Source organism: Anopheles moucheti, chromosome 2 (assembly GCF_943734755.1).
Source record: "Anopheles moucheti chromosome 2, idAnoMoucSN_F20_07, whole genome shotgun sequence".
Lineage (NCBI taxonomy): Eukaryota > Metazoa > Arthropoda > Insecta > Diptera > Culicidae > Anopheles > Anopheles moucheti.
In genome coordinates, this window is record NC_069140.1 from 34,093,678 (window position 1) to 34,118,946 (window position 25,269).

General features: G+C 44.7%; 1 protein-coding gene across 1 annotated transcript in view; it reads left to right on the top strand.

Moving 5' to 3' along the window:
- Window positions 1-25,269, top strand: part of LOC128299257 (basement membrane-specific heparan sulfate proteoglycan core protein) — a 99,097-nt gene that overhangs the window by 25,579 nt on the left and 48,249 nt on the right. The window contains exons 3-8 of the mRNA XM_053035161.1: window positions 4,031-4,748; window positions 4,816-4,960; window positions 5,552-5,715; window positions 6,052-6,411; window positions 7,428-7,529; window positions 17,962-17,973. Coding sequence (XP_052891121.1) covers window positions 4,031-4,748; window positions 4,816-4,960; window positions 5,552-5,715; window positions 6,052-6,411; window positions 7,428-7,529; window positions 17,962-17,973 — 1,501 coding nt within the window. The remainder of the gene's footprint in view (window positions 1-4,030; window positions 4,749-4,815; window positions 4,961-5,551; window positions 5,716-6,051; window positions 6,412-7,427; window positions 7,530-17,961; window positions 17,974-25,269) is intronic.

A 25,269-nucleotide genomic window follows, 5' to 3' on the forward strand; every position in this document is an offset into this window, starting at 1 on the left:
CAACAGATTGATATGGTTTGGAAAAAAATGACGCCTAGATAAGAGTGGCTAATTGATGTTGATTTAAAAAAAAACGCTTCGCCTACTAATGACACAATTCCCACCATCATGATCACGACACATGAATGTCCACAAAAGATAACCCCTTACATCCGCAGATCCATTGAATAATATCGATTGTTCATATCGGCGTAACGAAAGGAAAAGAGTGAGAAAGAGAACTTACACAAAAGCAAAAACAATTGCTTCATCTGTGTATGGCCGCCTAGGAAAACATTCCGGAAGGCGGAACATCTGATGCTCCCCATAAGTCAACAGACAAGTTAGCACAATCATCAGCTCGCTGCCGGATGGTTTCAACCTTTCCGGAGTTGAGTTTTTTTTTTCAACGGTTTTGTTTGTGGTGTTCTTCTTCCTGCATCGCTCATGCGGTCACACATGATTTCCCGGACTGTTTAAAATAGCAAATGGATGGACCGGGCTAATAATAGCACGATCCATGCGCCCTACATACACTGCTGGGATGCTGAAAAACGCGTCGCCGGTGTTTCCGTCAATAGACTCGAGCTAATGTTTTGACCACGGTGTAGCACGATTGGCACTTTTTCTGGACCACTGCCACACCCTCTGTTGCTGCAGTACGCGAGAAATATGCACCCACCAGGGTAACGATGCCCCGGGACTAGGGTCTCCCAGTTTGATGGGCCCTATTCAACGACTCCGCACATATTTGGAATAGATGAGTCCGGAGATTCCACAGATGCTTGACTGGGGCGCACTAAGCTGTCGGCGTTACACGTGATGCCCACACGAGACCAATTTGGTTGCACCATTCCCGATTCTTTTGACGCACTCGCATCTCGCGCACGATCACTTTGAAGCACTTTATCTCCATTTCACGCTGACAAAGTGTTCGCTTCCGATACACGAGCCGGACCTCGTTGGAGAGTCAGACCGGCAAGCAACCGACGGTGGGAAAAGATGATGGAAGGAAGGAAGATTCCCTATTCCACAGGATGATATCATACCACTTTGCGTTGTCAAAACTGTTGCCATACGATTTCATTAGCATTGTGGACGGTGGTGGTGCACATACTTCAATGATCACAAACTGGGCAAGATTCGCCATTAGAATGATTCGCCCGCCGGGGGGAATGGTGGTGGGAAATTGTGTACGTGTCAATTTACTTGCAGACCACGCAGCTTTCTTAGCAGCGCACCGACCTGCGCGTCCGGCACGGTGGCGTTTTGTTTGCGTTTTTCATTTACATATCATTCTAACACAGGGCGATAGTGGTGATGATCATGTGTCTGTCGGTTTGTGCATCGACTTCATTTTAGCCTTTCCTGCCGGTTACAGAGAGATGATCCGGACCGTCTTATACAGTGCGGATCAGAAAGAGCGCACAGCTTATATGATGGAAATATTGCATCCCATAAGTGGGCTTGAAATTAAGTCCTTAAATACCTCGAAGTACATGAAGTAAAATAGATCAAAACTTGTTTCAAAAAAGTTATGGAACAAACGTTTGTTTCTATTATTTAGAGAATTTTACCTATTAGTTTGTGATTAGTGATGTTTAGTTGATTCATCACAAACAAAGCACACACAAAATACAAAACTGGTATATCATATTTTCAAAGCAAAAAACTGTTAAACAATCACTTGCAAACTGACATAAATGAGTAAATTGATGCACTATAATGTACAGTCATATCGATCATGGCGGAGATCAATTGGTCCAATTATTTAACAATTTTTCCTCGTTAACGATTATCTTACCGAGAACCCTTCCCTTACTTTCTTCCTTCTTTTTTACTTACAATGTAACTATCGCACTACATTGCTGTAACAATTATGATCGAGACTGCTGATGTGATTACTCTATCAATGGCTTTTCTTCGTGACGCACTGTATGGGCGTACTCACTCATCGCGCACCAAGTACATTCGCTCCATGCTAATCTGGTGGTGCTTTACTCGATCCATGCAATGCACGGAAAAGCTTTTTGCGGTTGTGCAACTCGGACCGTAATGGAGCGAGAACTGCTAATCGTAAAAAGTACGATCGTTTTCAGCGCCGGTAATGTGAGATTACTTTATGCGCGCGAGATCGACAAGAACGACGATGGAACGATCCGGTGGCCGTCGGGATGGGTTGGGTTAGGGCTTGGAATTAAACCTATAAAGATTACCATTTGCAGCCCTTGCATGGCTTGGTGTGGAGGCGCAAGAAGTAAGACATTGACGCTAGGACAGCATTGCTCTTACGGACAGCAGAAAGGTTTTTTGTGTCGCAATCGATCCAGTGGCGATCCATAAATGCCATATTTGACCTTATTTGACCATATGTTCTCTCGGTCGAAAGGATTGAGAATGGTAATTAAAATTAAAAATCCCACAGTTTTACTATTTTTAACTTATTAGTTTATTTTGTTATTTGAAATTGTTTAATAATACGCAAAACTAAAGTATTGATAACAATTTACAGGCTTGTAGTTATAATGTAGTCTTACATTCGAGACAACTGTTAACGTTATTTTCTTATAATTCATCTTAATAACATTTTTACTGTACCCTAACATCCACAAAACAATAACTCCATAACCCTGTTTATTGCGCTGGGTAGTTTGTGTTCAAACGAGATACGTACAATGAGAGGAATGGCTCCACAAATGTGTATTAATGATCCGAAAACGACCCGCTCAAGATGCTTTTCATCGTTTTTGTTCGTTTTATGTACTTTTTTGTCCGACATGTCCGTCGACTAACATAAATTGATGCAAAGCAAAGCTAGGCAGCAGGAAGGCAATGAAAAACTCATCAACGGTCGACGCTTCCTCGTCTGCTTTCGCTTCGGATGGAGTGGAACAAATGTAGGAGCACTTGGCACTATCACTCCAATTCCAATGATCGGACACGTGTTTATGCTTCGTACACTTTATGTTGATCGTTTGTTCGACAGACAACAACGGCGCGATGCAACAGGGGGATAGTAAAAATGGGACATTAGGTTTGATGAGATTGTTTTAAATTGTGATGATGTATGACGCGATGTAACGCTGATGCAATTTTTGAATGACATGTATAAAATCATTATTTTTATGAGAAATTGTTCAAATCCACCCTTCAGAAACTAAAACATTCAGAACTCAGTTTGATTCAGTTCAGTTTGTTAGGCGAACGAAAAATTCTTCCAGTGTTGAGGGTTGAAAACTTAATAGAGTTGTTTATCATCTTCGCACACTTCCTTCGTTAAACAGTAAGCTGTACCAATCTGCACACTTCCATTCTTCACCAGCAATGGCAAGGGAATCCTGCAAACCAAATATGGCCAGCCAATGACGCTTCCTCCGGACAGGAAATATCTCGTTCATTGCCACGCGGCACTCTTCCGAGCATACCCGACCCGGTGCATGGACTGCGCTCGTGCTCACGTTGTTTCACATTACTTTGGTTGCTCTTATGATTCGGTTCGGCACCGTACGGGCAAGCGTCAGGCCACCAGAACACCTAATAAACGAGCGAAAAATGAGCGCGCCGTGATGCCGGTGGTTAAAATTGCCGTCGCGTGCTTGGAATATTTGATTAAACGCGATTTTGGTCGCCCGTTTGCATGCTGTTCCCCCGGAAGGAAAGGGAGAAACGAATGTACAGCGAAAGTGACCGCACAAGTATCAGTCAAAATAGGTTCTTCAACTTTTCGGCATCCGAAGGGTTGGGGTAAGGGAATCGGAATGGAGAAGTTGGTTTTGAGAACATTTCACGAAAGAAGCACATTGTGCCATTCTGGATGCAATTCCAAAGGCATGCCCGGGATGGTGGCGATTATAGACGATGCTCCGTCGATCGATACTTCATGATTTGAAAATCAAACTTTTACACTTACGAAACTTGAGGCTTTAATGTAACAGCGATGAGACATTTGGAGAGCAACATGTTAACAATCTTTCTCCCGACCGTCATGCTTGTTTTGTGTAATTATAAACTTTTTAATGTGTCCATTTTTTGTTATTGTACTCTTCCGCAGAATGCACGGGACAGCGATTTGGTGTTTGAAGATGAAAAACCATCGGACTCATCAAACTTTGACAGGCTAATGGATATTGAGAACGAAGAAAAGCTCCGGTTATTTGCCGCTCACTCCAAGCTCACGTTTGAACATTCCGATGAGCCGGTGGACATTGGCGAATCGCTCAGCAGCGAAGAACCTGCGGACGACGTCGAGGAGTTCAATGAGGATGAGGAGGAAACCGACAATGAGGTGGCTCTGCCGGACGAGGCGCAAAAGGACGAACAAAACCAGAGCTGGCTGATGCGCAACGTGAAGCGTATCAAACGTAGCCTGGACAGTTTGTGGAGCGGCGCAAAGCCAAGCGATGCGAACGCTGAGGGCGAACACAATGTTACGAAGCACGGCAAGCACAAGAAGAAAGCCAGCACGCTGGAAAAGCCACGGAAATCGAAAAACAAAAAGAAGCAGCTTACGAAAGAAGAGCGCCAAAAGAGACGGGAGCAGAAAGCTGCTGCTGAAACGGTTTCGGAAACGACAACTACTCGGCGATCCAGTTCCGGACTGGCTCACCAGCATCAGGTAACGCACAATGCGATACCAACGGTTGACGGAAAATCGACAAAGTTTATTGGAGTTCGTCCCAAACGTCAGTTCGATACGTTCCTCGATACCGAAGGCAGCGGTTTTGAAGGTTCCGGCGAGAACGGTGCCGGCGAAGAGAATTGGACATTCTGTAAGTGGCGACGTTCTGAAAGTCTCGGAGGCATAATCGAAGGTTAATGGTGTATTTACTTTTGCAGACAAAATGATGATCACGCTGAATGAACGGTTCCATCACAGTATGCGTCAAGATAACGAAAAGAAGGCGCACGTCTCCGAGCTAGTCAAGAACCTGATCGAAGAATCGCTACGAATGGAATTTGAAGTGAACACGAAACAGTTCGAGTAAGTGTTAAAACCAATGCTTTTTATATAACCCTTCTCGACTTATGAAGTTGTTCGTAATTTTATGACTACACTTATTTCCACTGTGGAAACTAAACTCACAGGTCTTTACTGGCGAGCTCTTCACATTAGGATTATTCCGAGTTTTCCGGGTTATGATAAAAAAAACTAAAAACACCCGAAGGAAAAACCCGAAGTCAAAACACCCGAAGTGTAGTAGATGAACCAAACTGCATCTTTGCTGTACGTAATATTGCATGCTCAAACCGGCTAAGCTTTCGGTTCATCCGTGAGATTGAATCGCATGCAGGTTCATCCGTGGGATTAATGCACAGCTCACTCGGCTGAGCGGAAGCGTTTGCTGAGCATGGATTGATGTGCTCACCGGTTGTTGTATTGCTCTCGCGTTTTCTCGTTCATTTGTGCGTGAGTGAACACACATTTGGCGCGAATTTTAATGTCGGTCTGTGCGTCACGAACACGTGGTTGAATTTAATGAACGTTTTTTTTTTTAAACATTTGTACATGATTAATGTTATTGTATTGCCAAAGCGACCATTTTAACTAACAACATTTCTGTGCATATTACAGTCCATACCCGTTGAACGAAGACCAAACAGTGGTAACACTGCAGCTGCATGCACCAAAGGACTTAAACTTGGATGACATGGAGGACAGAATACGTTCGCAGCTGGAGAGTGGGCTCTATGAGCTAAGCGCCGACGGACTTTCGCTGGTGCTCGCCGAAGATACTGGTAAATATAGGGTGTCTCGTTTCCCAGGATTTCCACATGTCCAAGGCCTTTCCAGATCACAAAGTGGTTCCCTTGAAATGAATGATTTCGTTTATGTGTGTGTTACCTTACTGCCTCGCGGTTTGTTTTAGCACAATATCTGTAACCTCCGCGATACTGAACGGTCTATCACGATTCATGTTTTCCAACATACTTGACAAATGTGGCAATCTGCGTCGTGTAAACCTTTCAAACAGTATTCCACACATTGTTCTTTTCCTTGTTACGGCATATCGTTTAACGCTTTCCCTTGTCCTGCCTGTCCATCCCACGACGTCCCCGGTACGCACATCGCAGATTTCAATGTGTACGGTAAGATTCCACCCATTCTCAATCCTGTCCGGGACACACCATTCCATGGCCGCGGTAGTAATGATGGTGATGAAGAGGAAGACGATGAGGAGGATGAAGAGGAGGACTTCGCCACCGATCAACCGATTGACGGAACGGAGCCAAACGAGAATGATGTGGAATCGACCACCCCGGCACATAGTTTCGATAACGAACACGACTACCGGGCGGAAACGACGGATTTGTGCCGTGGTGACGATAAAGTGCGGTGCGGCAAAACGTCCGTGTACATCTGTGCCATCCAATGGTGCGACGGTAACCCGGACTGCCCCCACGGCGAAGATGAAAACGCGAACGAGTGTCAAAGTTGGTTTTATTTTATTTAACCTTTTCATTTCTCCACACACTTTGCTTGCTAAGTTTTGTTTGTTTCATCCCGTTGGCTTCTGTGCGAGTTTCATGTCCATGTCCTCAAGGGTGTTTGTTTGTTGTTCATTTGTTTTGTTTAATGGGTTGTTGTTTTTTTCTTTCGTTTTGACATTATTGTTGGGTTTTGTCTGATCAAATTACATTGTTTTCTCGTCTTTTGTTATGGGTTTTGTGTTAAATTTAAATTGTTTTCATTTCATTCATTCGAGCTTATAAACAATCAATTATTGTTAATTTTTTGTTCAAAATTAATACAGTTTTCACTCTTTCCATAAGCTGTGCTATTCATTTATGTGCGGTTTTTTACTACAAGCTTTGGTTACTAACAGTCATTTGAAAGTGTGTTACTTTTCAACGAATCGATGTTATGTTCACTTTACTGTCCATGTTTTAGTCTTCTACAGAAAACGGATTTATATTTTCCTTTTAAACGTTACCTTCATTTCATACTTCAACCACGCCATCTTCTAATGCTCACATTCTTCTTCAATTTGCAAATAAACTTTAAAACTATAGAAGACTTATTTTCCCCATTTTCATCTACATAAGCACTTCACATAAGTAGTTTATGCATAACTTTTTACATTATATTTTTGTTGCATTCATACATATTTGTTCAATGTGTTAGTTTTGCATAGCAATGATCTACGTTCCGTTTCGTCCTTTTCGTGTTGTGTGATTGTCTGCTGCAAAAACATGTTGGAGCTTTTGAGCGTACGGCAGTGTGTTACCGTGTTGATACCAGCTAATACGTACACATAAGTAACACCATACCATCACTTACGGCTAGTGTGACAAAACAAAAATCAAGCTTTCGGCGGGGTGTATCAAAATTAAACTACATTTGCTTTTCACTGGCGTTTTCGGGCTTGTCCATACTTGCTTATGACACATTGGTTTTAATTGTAATTTTGTTCACCTTCTTTTTCACATATTTGCTGCAACCGTGTCAGAGTGCGAAAAGGACGAATTTTCTTGCGATGGAACCAGATGCATATCGCTCGAGAAGAAATGTGACGGCCGTCATGACTGTAACGATGGACAGGATGAAGCGGGTTGTCCTTTGCCGAGTAAGTAAAATCTCTATATCGCTAAGTTTCTTCTTCTAGTATTGATAACAAATGTTTACATATAAAATCCACGTAAAGAGCACACTTCCTCATCAAATTCACTTCGCCTGCGACTTGCGTTACACGGCGAGGAAAAGCAAGCACATTTTCCCTCGGTGGATAATTTTCCACAGTGAGCCAGCAAGCAATGGAATGAACACTCGGTCAAGGCAAACATTCAGCTCCATGTGGCCCACACCAAGCGAAACACGCATCCCCCACGGTGGTTCACGAGATTCATGCTCGAGTGCGCAAAAGTTTACGCCCCATTTTGTGATGCCGCCGATGCTGGCCAACGTGAGCGAATAATGGTTTTTTTGTTGTTGTTTGCGTTCGTTATCATTTACGTTCGCTACGAAAGGAGAACCGCCAACGCACAACAGCATTACGACCAGCATCCGCCCGTGAGAGTCGAAGTCACTCGTGGAGGGTTTTCCTCCGTCTGTGCTGTGGTCGATTAATTCGTCTCCGGTTCTGGCTGCGTTTTGTTTTTTGTTGTTGCTTCTACTAAGAACGCGCTCCCGGTACGGTTCGCATCGATGTTTATCCGTACCGGAATGCTTGGACACCCATTCAAGACAAACTCATAGCTGAACACCCGCCGTGCGACTAATGTATGCTCTCGTTTCGGGATTCACCACTGCCGGGGAATGACTTTTCCACCGTGGCTTCAGTCAGTGTGCTTGTGTATGTGATTCTGTTTTTTTCTTTCTCCATCCAGCTCTACCGAAGCTGTAGCGGTTAGTTATGATATTGTGACACCACGTGAAACGCCCTACTTCAAGGCGGTTTTTCATTCGGTTTAAATCGAAACCCGCAACGAAAACAAATATTATTCCCAGTTTTAGGGGTTGAATTTATTTACTCTCGGACGTCGTAAATCAAAATCGCTCGAAAAACGTATCGTGGAGCGAATTAGGATTACCATCGCATTGGGATGGTGAATAGAACTCGAGTAGCGTTTACATGCGTTACTTAATTTCTGCTCACTGTACACTACTGGTAGTGATAGTACCATTTTCTCTCCAAGCAAACATTATCTTGAAAGAATTCATATTCTGTTGACGAATACTTAATGAAAATCCCTTTAAAAATGTAGTTCCTTTTGTTAAAATCATCCTACCCACAATATCCTTTCCTGTTCATAAACCGTTTTTCCGGTCTAAATGTTGATTCGCTTAAATGAAAAATAAACCTTATCGAATATGTGTGATGAAAGGCTTTCGAAAGGGTGTTATTGTTTGGTCAAAAAATCACATGTCGATATTGAACTAAAACTGCCACCCGCATGAAAGATGATCAGATTACCTACCGAGTGAGGGTTTTTGTGGTGGGAATACGTAGTAACGCCACTAAAAGCACACTGCAAATGTTATCCAAACTCGCAAGTGGTGTTGGAATGTATTATTGAAATAGAGAAATTCAAAACCCAGCGGATGAAAATATTGATTTTTAGATGATGAGATTAGAGTGTTACAGGAATCTAAATCTACGTCCACGCATTCGACTCTGCTTCACCCTATCAATTCGCTATCAACACTATCGGATGCATTTGGTGATTGGCGTTAGTGGAAATCGGGATTTGCTGGATCTCATTTTTCCGGCACTCTCTCCCACTGCCGGTTTATCACGCCGAGTAAACGACAGGCCAGGACAGAAAAAAAATGCAGCGGAAAAAACACACGCGGTGCAGAGCACGTAACCTACATAAGCGCAAAAAGAGTGGTAATTTAAAATTCCCCTTGAACAGCCTCTCAGGTGAACATCGGCAGAAGGTGGCGCTATTCGCGCGCCTAACTTTCGATGCTACACAGTGGGGCATAAATCCTTCGGAACACCCCGGCACGAAGTCATTTGATACGCGAATGAAGGCATCAAGGGATTCGATGCCGGGTTGAAAAATGTTTGGTACGACGTGAGAATTTGGCCCGTTTCACTGATTTCTCCTGATGCGATATGCGACGAACGAGGAGACACACGTGCCCCCGTTCCCCGAACGTCGTTGTGGAAGGTCAGGACGAGCAGCCGCCAAAGGAAGCGAATGAGTAATGGCGTCATGCACAAACACACACACACACAGCTTGCATGTCATCAAAATGTGTAAAAATCCACCTCCTCCTGTGATGCTTCCTGGTGTGGTGGTGTGTAAAAAAGTGCAGCGAAACGATTGACGAAGTAAAACAAAAAAATCGTCTCCACTCTGCCCAGTAGATTTATAGATCAAACATGTTTCATTACCATTACGGACATGTGTAGACGCAAACACACAACCACTCTCGGAGTTTTCATGCGGATGCAACCCCGGAAGTGTGATAACGATCGCAAACGCTTAGAAGCGAAACGATGCTGTGAAGCAGACGATGAGATTTTTACTTTCCATATGCCATTTTCAGCATCTCACGGTATCCACTCCACTAGAGGACACTTCCTCTCACCCTCGTAAATGCAGGTCACTTTTCTTAGGATGTTTCTTCGTGACTCCATCGCCCAACATGGATATATGCAAATGCAAAGTGCAATATGCATATCGCTAATTGGTCGAATCTAATTACTAGCCGAATGCTGCCGTCGGTGCTCTTTAGCACTCTTTGCAGCGAGTGGATGTAGGGCACGGTGACTCGTACTCCATTCGGAGTATCGGAACTCGGGTCGAAACTTGTAAGTCGTGAGTAGAACTACTTATAGCCCAGCTCTGGGCCACGGTAGCATAAACAGAAAGCATAAAAGTGAAACTATTTCAAGTCCAGATTCTCGCAGCGAAAAAATCGCACTATATCGAGCAGCTCATCAAAGCGGTTTAAAAGCAGACGAGAAGCGGTTGGACCAAAGATGTGGACTGTCTGTGCCGCAGAAACTATTCTTGCCTATTGCGGAGACAGGGAAGTAGATAGAAATCTATGCGTTGGCGGTGTCTTTAATCCAATCCACTGCGAAACCGCTGAAGATATGCCCCAATTAATTTGTACCCTTTTTCCATCGCAATAGTGAGCAATAAATATCCATTCGATAATGATTTCCAAGAATGAGTTCTAATCCTACTAATAAAAGTATGAGATTGGCCTTTTTAAAGAAATTTATTCCCTATAGCTTCGTCATTAAAATAAGCAATGGAAAACAACTAATAATATAGCCGTTGGAGGCTACATCTTCTTTCATGAAGTAGGATAAACAGAAATAAAATAAATATTACCCAGTAATGGATGACAACGGTCCATAAAATAACATATCCTTGCATATCATCCTATGAGTTATTGAGCGAAAATTGTGACTTAAGGTTTCACTTGAACAGGTGCTATAAAACATACGCTTCGTTTGTTTTTCATTACGCCATGGAGAATACTTTTATATTCATACCTCTCGCACTTCAAGTACGGTCGGTGTAAATTATTTTTGAAGTGTTGGGAAGAAGATTGTATATCTCGTAAACCGCAATTTCAATGCCAAAAAGCCAACAGTAGTTGAGTAAAATATCTAAATAAACCAGAAGTTTCGAGCAAGCTATAAACCTATTTTCTAGACGAACAAAAAAATAAGTTCCTTCGAACATAACTAAACAACAATTGTTATATATTTTATACATAACTGTACAACGTAATGAAATAACGAAATTATTGAAAAATAATAAAACACTACAAGATTTGAAAAGCAATAAACTAATAACACTTTAAAGGCTATGCGCTGCCCATAAATTAAACATCACATAATAATAGCGTTAGAGTTATTCAAACACTTTGTTTAGAGCTATTCCTGGGAACTCCATCGGCTCTTTATAATTCATTTCCACACTTTCATATACCGTGTGCTCGTTTTCAAGATGTTTACGGTCGTATTATTAGTTCGCAAAAGTTAGGCAGCTCTAAAACTGCGAAACATGATTAAATTTCCACAAACCATACTGCAGATACTAGAAATTCTGTACGCTGCTTTAGTACAGTCCAGCAAAACAGACCTCGGACCTCGGTGTAGTGTACATAACCTCGGCATGTAATTAGCTGTAACTGACCCACGGGTGTGTGTACTGAGCAAGTAATATCTAGGTGCGCACTAGCTCCAGGTTCAAATTGATTCCAGGCCCAAGAGTGAAGAAGTTTGCTCTACAGAGGCTTCATCCATTTCGTTATGGTATTGTTTTCGCCGATGAATTGTTGTGGCGTAGCATGAGGGATTGTTTGTCTATTTTATTTACTGCTGGTCAGACCATTTCGGTTTTCAAACGCTTAACTCCTGCGATGCTTTCTCCTGCTTGCGCGTAAAAGACCAGGTAAAAAGTTATCTCTCACGTAATTAAATGCTGGCAGCATTGGGGCTATTGCCGTGGCATGACTTTAAGCAGATAAGATTGTCGACAAATATGCTTTGGCTGGGAAGACTATAAAAATGTCATCATGTAAAATGTAAACCTAGCCGTATCGTACGCCAAAGATCGGACCTTGTTGGTCTCCTTTCGTCTTCGTTTCGTTTTTTTTTTCCTCTATTGGCTAGACCAATGCGGACAAAATGGCAATCAGCTGCAATCACGATAGGGTTTATTTTGTGTGGAAAATTTACTCCCAGTCCAATCCCGTTCGGCAAGCTTGTCAGCCGAAGCACACACAAATTGGACAGTGGCAATCGCTTTTTAAAAACTACCCCACATAAACAGATAGCGCAGTTAGCAGCCGGTGGCCAAATAGGAATTTTGGCCGTGTGCTTTTGTTTTGTTCGTCAGCCGATCCGATTCGATTGCGTGACTTCAAATATTTATTACGAACCGCACACAAACTTCTAACGAACTGTTGTGTGCTCTGCCTCGTTGCAAGGTGGGCGCTTCTGGTGCTCGGCACCGGTACGGAAAACTTAGAAAAACCGTTCGCGTTCCATTGGATTGGTAGCAAAACTCATTGGCGAAAAAATAAAAACAGTAAGTTCCACTAAGTTTTAGCACAAGATAAACGAAAAACTAGTGCTCATTTTTATGGCACCCGGATTGACAAAATCAACCGGTAGGCCGAAAAAGGAAGCGTTCAACGAACCATCGGCAGGGAGGCAGTTTTCTCATTACGACCTGCAACTCCTTTTGCTACGTTTTTTTTTTTTTGTAACGATTTGCACGCAATTCGTTTTACTCACGTCGAATATGTTTATGATACTTTCAAGCGAATATTTTAAATCGCTTGATTAAACAGAATCGTGATTTATTGGGACACGGTGTTGTTTGTGCTGCATACAATATTGCCATTGTGGGGTAGCGTCCATAATAAAACATAATTTTTAATTAGTTTAACGTAAATGAATATGAATATATGAAAAAAATAAATTAAAATCAATTGTCAACAAAATATTATGGAAAATACCTATTAAGGATTAGAATTTGTTATAGTTTTAGCAAGCGATGCATGTGAGTATGGACATGTACTAGGTCAGCAACAAAGAAAGTTATTCTATATTTAAGATGATTTCATTCCAAAAAATGGGTAACTCGGAATATCTTCCACCGATGGTAATTGTTGTGTATACACCTCGGTCGTGAAGCGTTACGGCTTTGCTCGATCCTGTCGTCGTGCGACAGCGATCGACGTACGCTGTTCGGCTATCGTCGGCTGTGCGCGCGGCCATCGTCTTGTTCTCTTCCAACGCAACCGCCCAAGCGAAGGGACGTGTTCTGTAGCGTCCCGCCTTATTGTTATATTTGTGTTAAGTCTTAAAATAAAGTGTGTTGTATTAAGTGTTTTAAATTCGACCGTCTCAGTTTTTATTAAAGTAAAACGAAAGTGACTTTTAAACACAAAAGTGGCGACGAGGACTAAAGTTTAGTGAAAAAAAAAAGTATACCGCGAAGTGCAATCATTCCGCTCCCACGCAGGCGGCGTCGCAAGAACACGGACCTGAGAGACAATAGTATGGAAGAGGATCAACGTCGTCTCTCGCAGCAATTCGATGTTCCGGGTACCGCGCATCTACAACCCGGGTTTGGACCGCCGTTCCAGCCGAACGGTGCAACGTTGGATCATCAAGCAGGATCGCCCACCCAGCATCCGCCATCCCTTATCACGGCGTCATCAAGCCAGCATCCGCCATCGCTTTTCACGGCGTCATCAAGCCAGCATCCCCCATCGCTCACAATGCCGTCATCACAGACGATTTTGTATCAAAGCGGTGAGCCCACAATGTTGCAATTGATCCAGCTCATGCAGCAAGTAATGACCAAGTTGGAGCAGCAGCAATCGGTATCACAACCGCAGTCAGCATCAGAGCCACAGCAGCAGCAGCAATCGGTATCACAACCGCAGTCAGCATCACAGCCGCAGCAGCAGCATCACCAGTTTCCCTTCAATCCTGAGCAAATCCTTGATTCGTTGGCCAGGAACATCACGGAATTCCGTTTCGATGCTGACGCAGGTGTAACGTTCGAGAAATGGTATTCGCGTTACGAGGATTTGTTCGTCAGAGATGCAGCCAGGATTGACGATGCGGCCAAAGTGCGCTTACTCCTGAGGAAGCTGGGTCCGTTAGAGCACGAAAGGTATGTGAACTATATTCTTCCCCAAAAACCCCGTGATTTTACGCTCGAGGCAACCATTGCCAAACTAAAATCCATTTTTGGAAAAACAGAATCCTTACTAACTAAGCGTTACAAATGCATGCAGTTAGTAAAGAGCAAGAGTGAGGATTTTTTGGTGTACGCATGTCGCGTTAATCGGGCGTGCGTGGATTTCGAGCTAAATGGAATGAGCGAGGAACAGCTCAAGTGCTTAGTTTTTGTCTGCGGACTGAAGGAGGAAACGGACAAGGATTTTAGAGTGAAGCTGCTCACTCGCATTGAAGAGCGCCCCGATATCACTCTAGAGCAAATATCGGCGGAATGCAACCGCATTGCTAACCTGAAGCGTGAAAATGCAATGATCACTGGTGCGTCGGAAGAGCGTGTGCTTGCATTACAAAATGGCGGCCGAAACCATTTTAAGGGCTCGGATAAAGGATCGCGCTCGCATCGCACGTTTCGCGATAACCAATCAGGGAGTAAGAAACCGAGTAACGCTTGCTGGCTATGCGGTGGTTGGCATTGGGTGAAAGATTGTCCGAAATCGAATTATAAGTGCAAAGAGTGCGGTGAATCAGGTCATCGGGAGGAGCGTTGTCGCAAGCGGAAGCATCACACCGGTCGCAGAAGCCACCGACCACCACGGTCTGTTAGAACGGTTAGGGTGTGTAGTGTACGAGCCAGCCGTAAATTTGTGCAGGTTTCCATCAATGGAACGAGTATCCGGTTGCAGTTGGATACGGGCTCGGACATATCGGTCATAGGTCAGACCGCATGGGAAAAACTAGGGAAGCCATCATTGGTAAAGCCTACCGTTTGTGCAAAAACTGCCTCTAATGAAAAATTAAAGCTGCTAGGCGAGTTTGAAGCAAGGGTGACAATATGCAACGCCACCAAGCCGGCGATCATCCGTGTGGCTCAGGTCGATCTGCTCTTGCTGGGAGCAGATTTGGTGGATTCTTTTGCCCTTGGCTCCGTCCCAATGGACATGTTTTGTGCGAACATTTCAACGGATACGCACGTTCCAAAAGTGTTGCATGCAAGTTTTCCCGAAGTGTTTCGAGGTACAGGGCTTTGTACAAAGGCGCAGATCAAGCTGCAGCTAAGGGAAAATTGCAGTCCAGTTTTCCGTCCAAAGCGGCCCGTGGCTTATGCCATGCAGGCCATTGTTGAAAAAGAGCTTGACCGATTGGTAGAAATGAACGTGATCACTCCCATTGATTACTCCGAATGGGCAGCCCCAATCGTGGTCGTACGTAAGAGCAACGGCAGTATTCGAATTTGCGGCGATTATTCCACTGGGCTGAATGCTGCGCTGCAGCCGCACGAGTATCCTTTGCCGTTGCCGGATGACATTTTTGCGAAGCTTGCTCACTGTAAGATCTTCAGCAAAATAGATTTGTCGGACGCATTTTTGCAAGTCGAGATCGAGGAGAGCTGCAGGACTCTTCTCGCGATAAACACGCATCGGGGTCTATACCTCTATAACCGTCTACCTCCAGGATTAAAGATAGCACCAGCCGCATTTCAGCAGATTATAGATGCGATGCTTGCCGGATTGCATGACACATCTGGTTATATGGACGATGTTGTTGTCGGGGGTAGGACGGAAAGAGAGCACAATGAGAACGTCAGAAAGGTGCTCCAGCGTGTGCAAGACTTTGGGTTCACGATCAAGGCCGAAAAATGCGCTTTCAATATGCACCAAATAGAATACCTCGGGCACATCATTGACCGAACAGGTTTAAGGCCGAACCCAAAGAAAATCGAGGCAATCATAAAACTGCCAGCGCCAACAAATGTTAATGAGGTTCGTTCATTTTTGGGCGCAATCAATTATTATGGCAAGTTTATTCCCAGGATGCGGGATTTGAGGTACCCCCTGGACGATCTGTTGAAAAATGAAAGCCAGTTTGTTTGGACCAAACAGTGCGAGAGAGCATTCAGCAGGTTTAAGGAAGTGCTGAAATCGGATCTGCTTTTAACTCACTATGACCCTAGAGCCGACATCATTGTAGCGGCGGACGCGTCTTCCGTAGGACTCGGAGCAACCATCAGTCACAAGTTTGCAGACGGATCAGTAAAAGTGGTGCAACACGCGTCGCGGGCTTTAACAAAAGCAGAAGCAGGGTACAGCCAGATAGACCGCGAAGGATTGGCGATCATATTTGCGGTAACGCGTTTCCACAAAATGCTGTATGGCAGGCATTTTCGACTCCAAACCGACCACAGGCCATTGCTCCAGATTTTTGGCTCGAAAAAAGGCATTCCCGTATATACCGCAAATCGGCTGCAACGGTTTGCGCTAACGCTGCAGCTGTACGATTTCGAGATGGAGTACATACCAACGGACAAATTTGGGAATGCGGATCTGCTATCTCGGCTTATTAGCAGATGCGAGAAGCCGGAGCTTGAATACATCATCGCTAGCATCGAGCTGGAGGAAGTCGTAAGTTGTGTGGCCATTGAATCACTAAAATCATTTCCGATTCATTTTAGAGAAGTTGCTACAGCTACGAGAAACGATGCACTACTACGACAAGTGTACCGGTGCGTCAAAGAGGGTTGGCCTCGGGGCGTGGCTTACGCAGAGGATTTAGTCCGCTTTCATCACCGAAGAGATGCGCTGACAACCGTGGATGGCTGCATTCTTTTCGGGGAGAGGGTAGTGGTACCCGCTGCTCTACAAAAAAGGTGCCTAAACCAGCTACATCGTGGACACCCAGGCATCCAGCGGATGAAGGCGATTGCGCGCAGTTTCGTTTACTGGCCATCACTGGACAACGACATCACCGATTGCGTCGCTACATGTGGGCCGTGCCAGGCCGCAGCCAAATCCCCTCAAGCAGTGGCCCCATCATTATGGCCAAAACCATCCGGTCCTTGGCATCGTGTTCACATCGACTACGCCGGTCCAGTGGATGGAGTGTATTTCCTGGTCGTCGTAGATGCCTTCTCTAAGTGGCCTGAGATCGTGAAAACGGCGAGTATTACCTCATCCGCTACAATTACCATCTTGCGAGGCATATTTGCTAGGTTTGGACCACCGATAACATTGGTCAGCGACAATGGACCCCAATTCACCAGCGAAGTCTTCAGCGAGTTCTGCGAGCGGAACGGCATCGAGCATATTCGAACTCCAACTTTTCATCCTCAATCGAACGGCCAAGCCGAGCGGTTCGTGGACACGTTCAAGCGGGCGTTGAGGAAAATACAGGTGGGAAGTACGTCGCTGGAAGAAGCATTGGATCTGTTTCTTCAAACCTATCGCTCCACACCAAATCCTGTTTTGGCGCAACGCACCCCAGCCGAGGTGATGATCGGAAGAGCAACCAGAACAGTTCATCATCTGTTGCGGCCGCCAGCGTCATCAGAGACCATCACTAGGAGCGATATTCGAGAATGGCAGCCGGGTGATTTGGTGTATGCTAAGGTATACAAGGCGAACTCTTGGAGCTGGGCATCTGGAAGGATAGTTCGCAGAATGGGTAATGTCATTTACGAGGTGGTTACCCAGGACCAGCAAAAGCATCGGCGTCACGTGAATCAGCTCCGACGTCGTGTTGCTGGCCCGGCTGAACGGAACGAGCGAACGGAGCATCAACTACCCCTATTTATCCTGTTGGATGAATGGGATTTGCCGCATCCTTCATCTCATCAGCCAGCGTTACCCGTGCCGTCGCCCGCATCGCATCCCACATCATCATCAGCACCGCCTGCGCAGGTAGAGGCGCAGCGAGCATTAGCATCATCGCCAACAGCACCGGCACATTTGGAAGAGCAGCAAGGACCCCCGGCTAATAGCAGGAGCAACACACAGCAGACGCGGCTACCACGACGTTCTTCTAGGATTAGAAGATTGCCACGTAGGTTCAGCCCGTACAGGCTGACTTAAAAGGGGGAGGTGTTGTGTATACACCTCGGTCGTGAAGCGTTACGGCTTTGCTCGATCCTGTCGTCGTGCGACAGCGATCGACGTACGCTGTTCGGCTATCGTCGGCTGTGCGCGCGGCCATCGTCTTGTTCTCTTCCAACGCAACCGCCCAAGCGAAGGGACGTGTTCTGTAGCGTCCCGCCTTATTGTTATATTTGTGTTAAGTCTTAAAATAAAGTGTGTTGTATTAAGTGTTTTAAATTCGACCGTCTCAGTTTTTATTAAAGTAAAACGAAAGTGACTTTTAAACACAAAAGTAATGAGTCTCTCTGATTATGTCTTTGAGTTGTGGTTCATCTGTCAAATTAAAAATTCGTAATCAAACATTAGCACTCTTCTTTGGAATAATCCACAAACCAACTTTTGTAAGTGTGTCTAAAGCTGCAATATCTGCATAATGCATCGGATGGCTTAGAATCATTTTTTCATCCTGAGCCTTTTATCCTGAGCACCAGTTCTAATATATCCCCATCGAAATCGTCTTCGCACGTTTTTTCGTACCTTTTGCCTTCCTTTGCCTTTTAGGAATGACCACTTTAAATTAGTCATTACTACTCTCGACACCTCGCTTTGCTTAGAGCAGCTTTTAGTCTTTAAAACCAAGAGGTAATATCTGCCGTAATTGCCATTTATTTAGCTTCAAATCAGTTATATTGATGCTATCAAAAGTAACCTATTCCACACGCCTCAGCTTGGCGTTACGATTTCAAAACGGCCGTTACTACGATCCGGAGCTAACACTGGTGCAAAGTTCGATAGTTTAGCTTTCAACACAACCGAATGTTTTGATCATAAATCAACAGAAATTGGTATGGAATTCCATCGCTTTTAATGCAATTACCCATTTATCGAGCATAGTTTCAACATCCTCGTTTAGAAAGCAATTCTGCATGACTAAAACCGAAAATAGATCCGCGGTAACAGAATGGCATAAACAGTAAAATCAACAACAGTGTGGGGTTCAGGATGAATTATGTTTTAAGACCTGTATAAAATTCCATTTTTTTTTTGTTCTGTGGAATCAGGTTGGAATTTCTGTGCAGTTTTGTTTACTTTACAATTATAAGTACACCCGATCGACATAGACCGATCTAACCGGCGCACATTCTAACGACAATCAAAGCAATGGAGCAACCAAGCTTTTGCCCGTGGCGCTCGGCTGCAGCTGTGTCTATTCGGTTTAACGAACACCTCGCCTAGCTTGTTGCATCGAGTCATATGTTGATATCATCGTTCCGCTGTTTCCAATGCATATTATTTACATTAAACGACACGATCTAGCAGATCTCGCCAACGGATCGCAGCGCAGCGCGATCTGAATAGCGAATAGCCCGTAAGCGGGCGTGCGAGATGAAGTATTATTTTTAGTATCGCTTACCGTACCACTCTGGAATGTTTCCCGATGGTGCGGCGAGTTCATCCAGTTCAACCCACTGAAAGAGCAAACGGGGAACAGAGGGACAGAAATTCACTAGGTACCGGTTCGTGCGTTCCTGACGCATGATTGATATGGCGCGTTGCCGGGGTCCGAATTGTGCCGACCGACGGATATCATAGGCACAACTGCCGGTCTAACACCTCTCGATTGGCAACTGATTGGTTCAATTGGGTTCGATTTGGCGCATTGCACACGCTCCGGCTGCACGGATCTAACACCAATCTAGTCTCAGAGGCGGACACCCCAAGCTTACGCATACGGCGCGCCCGTTCGCTCGGGTCAATGCGTGACCTGACAACGCCATAAAAATCCAGCACGGGCAGCAGTTCGTGGTACTTTCTTTGGCATTGATTGCGAAAAGAAAATAAAAAATTAAAAAATGCCAACATTGATGTTGGACCCCTTCGGCGAACGAAGGGAGCAAATTGGTGTTAAGCGTTTTTAAAACAGTACTTAAAATGAAATCGCTCCCGGAATGGAGTCTCCGTCCCGCGCAACGACGTGGCCCGCTGATTGCTTCATGTTGCGTGATAATTTATGGTGGTGCAAATTTGCTACGACATCCCAGGCCACCGTACATATTTCTTGACTCCGTAGTTGACTACTAAACTAAACTACGGCGAACCAGAATTGGAGTTTGATCAATTCCTTCCCAATCGGGTGCAGGTCTGCTGTGCCTCCGCACAGTACCATTTGGCACCGTTCATTATGAGCCAGACCCTTGCTTAAGGACACGTCTTTCGGCCGGTCGGCACGATCGTCCGTTGACAACGCACTTACACAAACACATTTCGCGGCGAGATTCATTTCGTCCCTTCGTTCGGTGTGCGGTGTTTGGTTCATTTGTCGTACTGATAAACGAACCGGCACTCCGGTGCTGGATGAAAAATTTGACCCACCAAGCTATGTCACCCTTCCGTTCACCCAACTCGGCTCCCCCATCGCCCCCTGCGTGAAGAATGTCAACGGTTTTGGCGAAACGAATTGTCTCCACGCCATGGTGGAAGGACTTTTATTAAATCGATAATTACATTAAAACTCACCACCGTAGGCGCTTCGTGGCGTGTGGTCTACCACGAGACGCAAGCAAGCAAAGGTGGAACAAAAATATTAACCTACACTAAATACCGATACCGTCTGCTGCATGGTCCACCGAGGGGTTTTGATTTCAGAAATTAGATCACCGAACTTCGGGCATGACCTTCTGCCATCCATGGTTTCGCTTCGTCTTCGCCCCCCGGCGCAAATACCCATCCCATCGGTATTGGTCCCATTAGACATTCTCTCGGCGCGTTACACACCGTTGAAGGGTTTGATTTTTATGACTTACTCAATCGCTCATGTTCCGCTCCCTTCCCGAATCGTGCAATAAGTGCAGTAATGCATCGAAACTGGGAGGAACCATTGAGGTGGAAGACCTCCAACTCCAGCCCGGTTAGAAACAGTCGATTGATACGAGCGATCTACTTGTTGTGTGCAGTTCTGTACAGTATTTGAAGTCATTTGGCTAACGTTTAACTACTCGCAGAATAGAGTCGTCGAATCAATTGAAACACTTGTAAAGTTATGCAGCAATTAATGTGGATGCTCAGCTCAAAGGAGTGCTCCAATGTCCTTACCTGGGCGTGGAAGAGAGTGAGAGAGAGGAAAGAAAAAATCACCCATGCCTACTAAGAATAAATATCCAGAATGCTTAATTTATGACAACAGAATAAATTACAGCTACAAATTGAAAACTGTGGCAGAGCTATTTGCATTCAGCTGCATCTGCTTGATGCACTACACACATGATTAATGCCGCACTCATCCCAGCGTTAGAGGGCACTGTTTTATTGTTTTTTTGTTTACACATTCCTACCATTTTTTTCTGCTTCTTCTCCGCTTTGCTACCATCAACGTTTTCGATTTCGATCAGCGCGAGCGTGCAAAAAAAAAAGACAACACTCTGGCGGAGGTGGTTCAAGGATTTCCAATCGTACCAGGGGGAGTTGAGATGATGGAAGCATGATTGGATCACTTGACATTCTTGTTTTGCGCGAATTGTGTGCATCTTCGGTTGTTTGCCTAGGAAAAGAAGTGCACCGATACACGTGCACTCGGTGTTTGGACTATATCAGCCGTACAGCTGCAATTGGGTTTTCACCGTTTTGCATGCCGAAATGTAAACATAAATCAATGAATCAACGGCCTGGCGGCAGTTTTGTTGATCGTTTGTGATCGTTTCGATGATCTACAGTAGCGTCACGCACGACGGTCCAGTTGCTCCCAGCATGCAAGTGGCGGGATCTTCCCCCAAAGGATGACGCATGGTCACACGAGATACGTGCATGACAATTTCTTCGGCATGACAACAAACAAATCATCGCCCATTGAATAATTCTGCACGCCTGTCGAAGGGGGCAAATTTTAATGCTTAATAGCGCTCATCGAGCATTACATCAAACAACAACAAAAGCTTGTAACAATCTAAAACCGACCACCCCCCGAACCCCCCTCCCAGAAGGGTTCATTTCCGCTCGGGTGTTCGGGCATCACGCTCGAACTTGCTTTTGGCTGCTGACGAGCAAACAGTGCGCTCCACCCAAGCGCTGGCAACGCATTTTCTTCACTCGGGCGCTCTCGCGAGCATTTCTGCTCACAAGCCCGCACTTGCTCGCTTGTAGTAAGCCGAGTCGGCAAGTCGTTCGCTGCCTGGTACGTTAGTTGGTGCCGGAAAACGGAACCGTGCGGACGCATCTCGAGTTCTTGAGGACGACTTTTCCGCCGCGTTCCATTGTGCACACCACGGCTTGGTGTGTGTGAGTGTGGAGTGATCGTATGTCTTGTATCAATAGTGGATTATATTAATTGAAGTTTATGTTTTCGTGAATTATCCTGTCCAGTATGGGGGGGGGGAGTTACATTTTGTCCGAAATTCCCACTGGTGTGCATGTTTTGCTGATCGTGTTTTGCTACTAATGCCCGGGTGGACTTGTACCATGTTAGCTGGCCGAGACGCTACGAGTGTGCATTCGATCGCGGGTGTGTGTTTCGCTGACACTTCATTTGTCAAGCGATATTTATGGCGCCGAACTGGGAACGCGGTGGATTTTCTCGGCGCTTAGCTCATCGCTTCGGTGGATGGAGGTTCACATTGTGGAGGACAATTCGCTTTTGATTCCCATTTTCATCTGCGAAAAGTAAGCTGTGTTCCACATCGGGGACAGCAATGCGGATCACTTTCCTTCTCGGAAATCTCCCGTGTGTATTTGCGTTCGGACAATTCCACATAACGCAATGATCGAGTTGCGCTTACACCGTCGGTTTTGATGATGCCGTTGATCATTTGTTGGTGCCGTGAGAAATTCAGAGTTCCAGCGGGAACTCTTTTCTTGGGATTAAAGAGCCATTACAAATTAAATTGCTTTAAATTGCCATTACACGAGGGAAACTTGCAAGGGCATTTAATAAATCCTTGAAGAATTTTGAGCTGGGAAAAGATTCCAGAATGCAAAAAAGCTCTTAAATTCTACCGATGATGGCACGAAATGTGATCCAGTTGCAGATTTAAAAGCTAAATTAAAAATAAGTGATATTTTAGTAAACATTCTCATTACAAGATCCTTCCTGTGGATCATACAACTCCACTCTTACGGATGAAGTTCAGGAAAGTGATTATTTTATAATTTCTTTACGCGAAAGGATCCACGAACCACACTTCTGGTGAAGTCGAAATCGACAAAAATGCTCGGTCTGTGCTGTGTGCTTAGGATCCGTTATCAGCGTTAGTTAAGTTCGTGAATGTCGAAAATACAACCTGTGTTATGACGGCCATAGCTAAAGAATGGACCTAGGACTGATCGCCACCAGTGACCTTTTACCGCCGATGATAATACAGAGTAACATAGTTGCGATTGTGAAATTAAACCTTAGCGAATAGAACATCGTGCGGTGCTATGCGTGTGCGATAATAACAAGAAATATTTCAAGGTTATTTCTGTCGTCAGACCTTCCCAGGCCAATCAGTGCATTGAAAATGGGTGTTAAAAGATGGTAAAAATACAGCACCCGCGAGTAGGATGATCGCCTTCCAAATTCTTATCGCAAATTACGAGTAATGGAACACTCGCAGTAAGCGACGTGTAAGATTAATGTGCTAATTTTAATATTGTGAATAATATCTCCATGCACTGCCATTACGCTCGATTATTCACCGAGCGTGCGTTAGTAGTATAAGCCGTTTGCTGCATTATCGCAACGGTCACTGTTTACTCTTACGCTCACCTCACACCCGGGGGCTGTGTCGTCGGACGATTATCGTGCAGTGTCATCATATTCGTTCATTAGCCAAGCCAAGGTGTTGATGGTTTCCTGTCGTGACGGAAATCTGTCGTTTAATGTTTCCTTCCCACCTGTATCGCACGCCAGGGAAAAACTATCGCAAACAAAGCCGCGCATAAACAGCCGAGAATGCCTGGTTGATCACGAAAAACGAAAAGAGCCTTTCCCACAGCATCGCCCGTTCGCCAGCCGGTGGATGAAAGTTAAACTTTATTATCGTTGCACTCGAAAAGCTCTTTGGGCAGCAGTCTCCTACGTTGGTCCGGATTTGCCCCTGCGTGCACGTAAATGTTAGCACAGTTTGATGCTAAAGCAGACCACCGTAAGGGACGAATGATCAGACCGTCAGGCTTAGCACACTTTGAGGTAGTAGCAAAAAATTGGATAAAAAATTATTAAATTTTCTGTCAATTTGTTTGCGCTGCTGATTTCGCTGTGTATGTGTGTGTGTGTGCGTGTGCGAAAGCGTAAGTATGCAAGCACCGCATTATGAGGGTGAAATTGCAGCAATAACAACACGACCTAGTGGCATGGAGAATGTCTTAGAGTAGAATGTTTTGGCTGAGGGATGATTTTTTTTTTTGTTGCTTTTTTACATTCCGTGTGATGAGTCGTCAGGAGAAGAAGAGAGATAGGGAGCAAAAAGTCAAACAAGCAGGAAGCGTATCATCGAAATATAAGGAAAGCATAACATGCCAACACTGAAAGCTTTTACTCTGCTGCACGTGGACCCGGTGTGAGTGGGAAAATTGGGGATAGAAATTTGATTTTTCCCACCATATTTTTTTCTTCTACTACTTGCCAACGCTAATGGTTGCTTCGTTTGGTTGTGATTGACTGTCTACCAAGAGTAGAAGAAAAAGTATACAACCACATCTCATGCGTGCAGGCAAGATGTGCTATTGCTTCTTGATTATGTTGTTGCTGATGGCCTTTGGAATGGAAAAATATAAGCAAATGGATCGTTTGTCTAGACTCTAGAGTTTAAAGGTAACAAATTGTCTTGTAACTATCGTCGGTAACGAATGAATCACATTCAAGGTTAGCAAAACAGCATTCGTAACATAAAACATCTAAACACATAGCAACCAATTTGTCGGTACGAACATTACATTTATAAAATAGATTACTTCTGAGAAAATGGTGTAATACGGTCAATCGGTATGCTTGAAAAATGGTAATAGAGCTGTAATAGAAGCAAATCTTCGATGAAAAGACACTCGCTGTCCTTGCTTCCCGATCGCCGATAACCTGCAGGGTTGCCGGGTGTTTGTTTTGCTTCTTATGCCGGACATGGTCGTAAAATATGAGAAAGTTTTTAAAACAACACGCGGCTCGATAAGGTCAAGTATTCCAAGAAAAAAGGCCCGATCCGCATTACGGTCCGATTACGGATTTAGTAGATGAGCAGAGCAAAGCAAAGGCAAAGCGGTAAAAAATTAACCTACAATCCGTTCGGAACAGTAAATCTCAA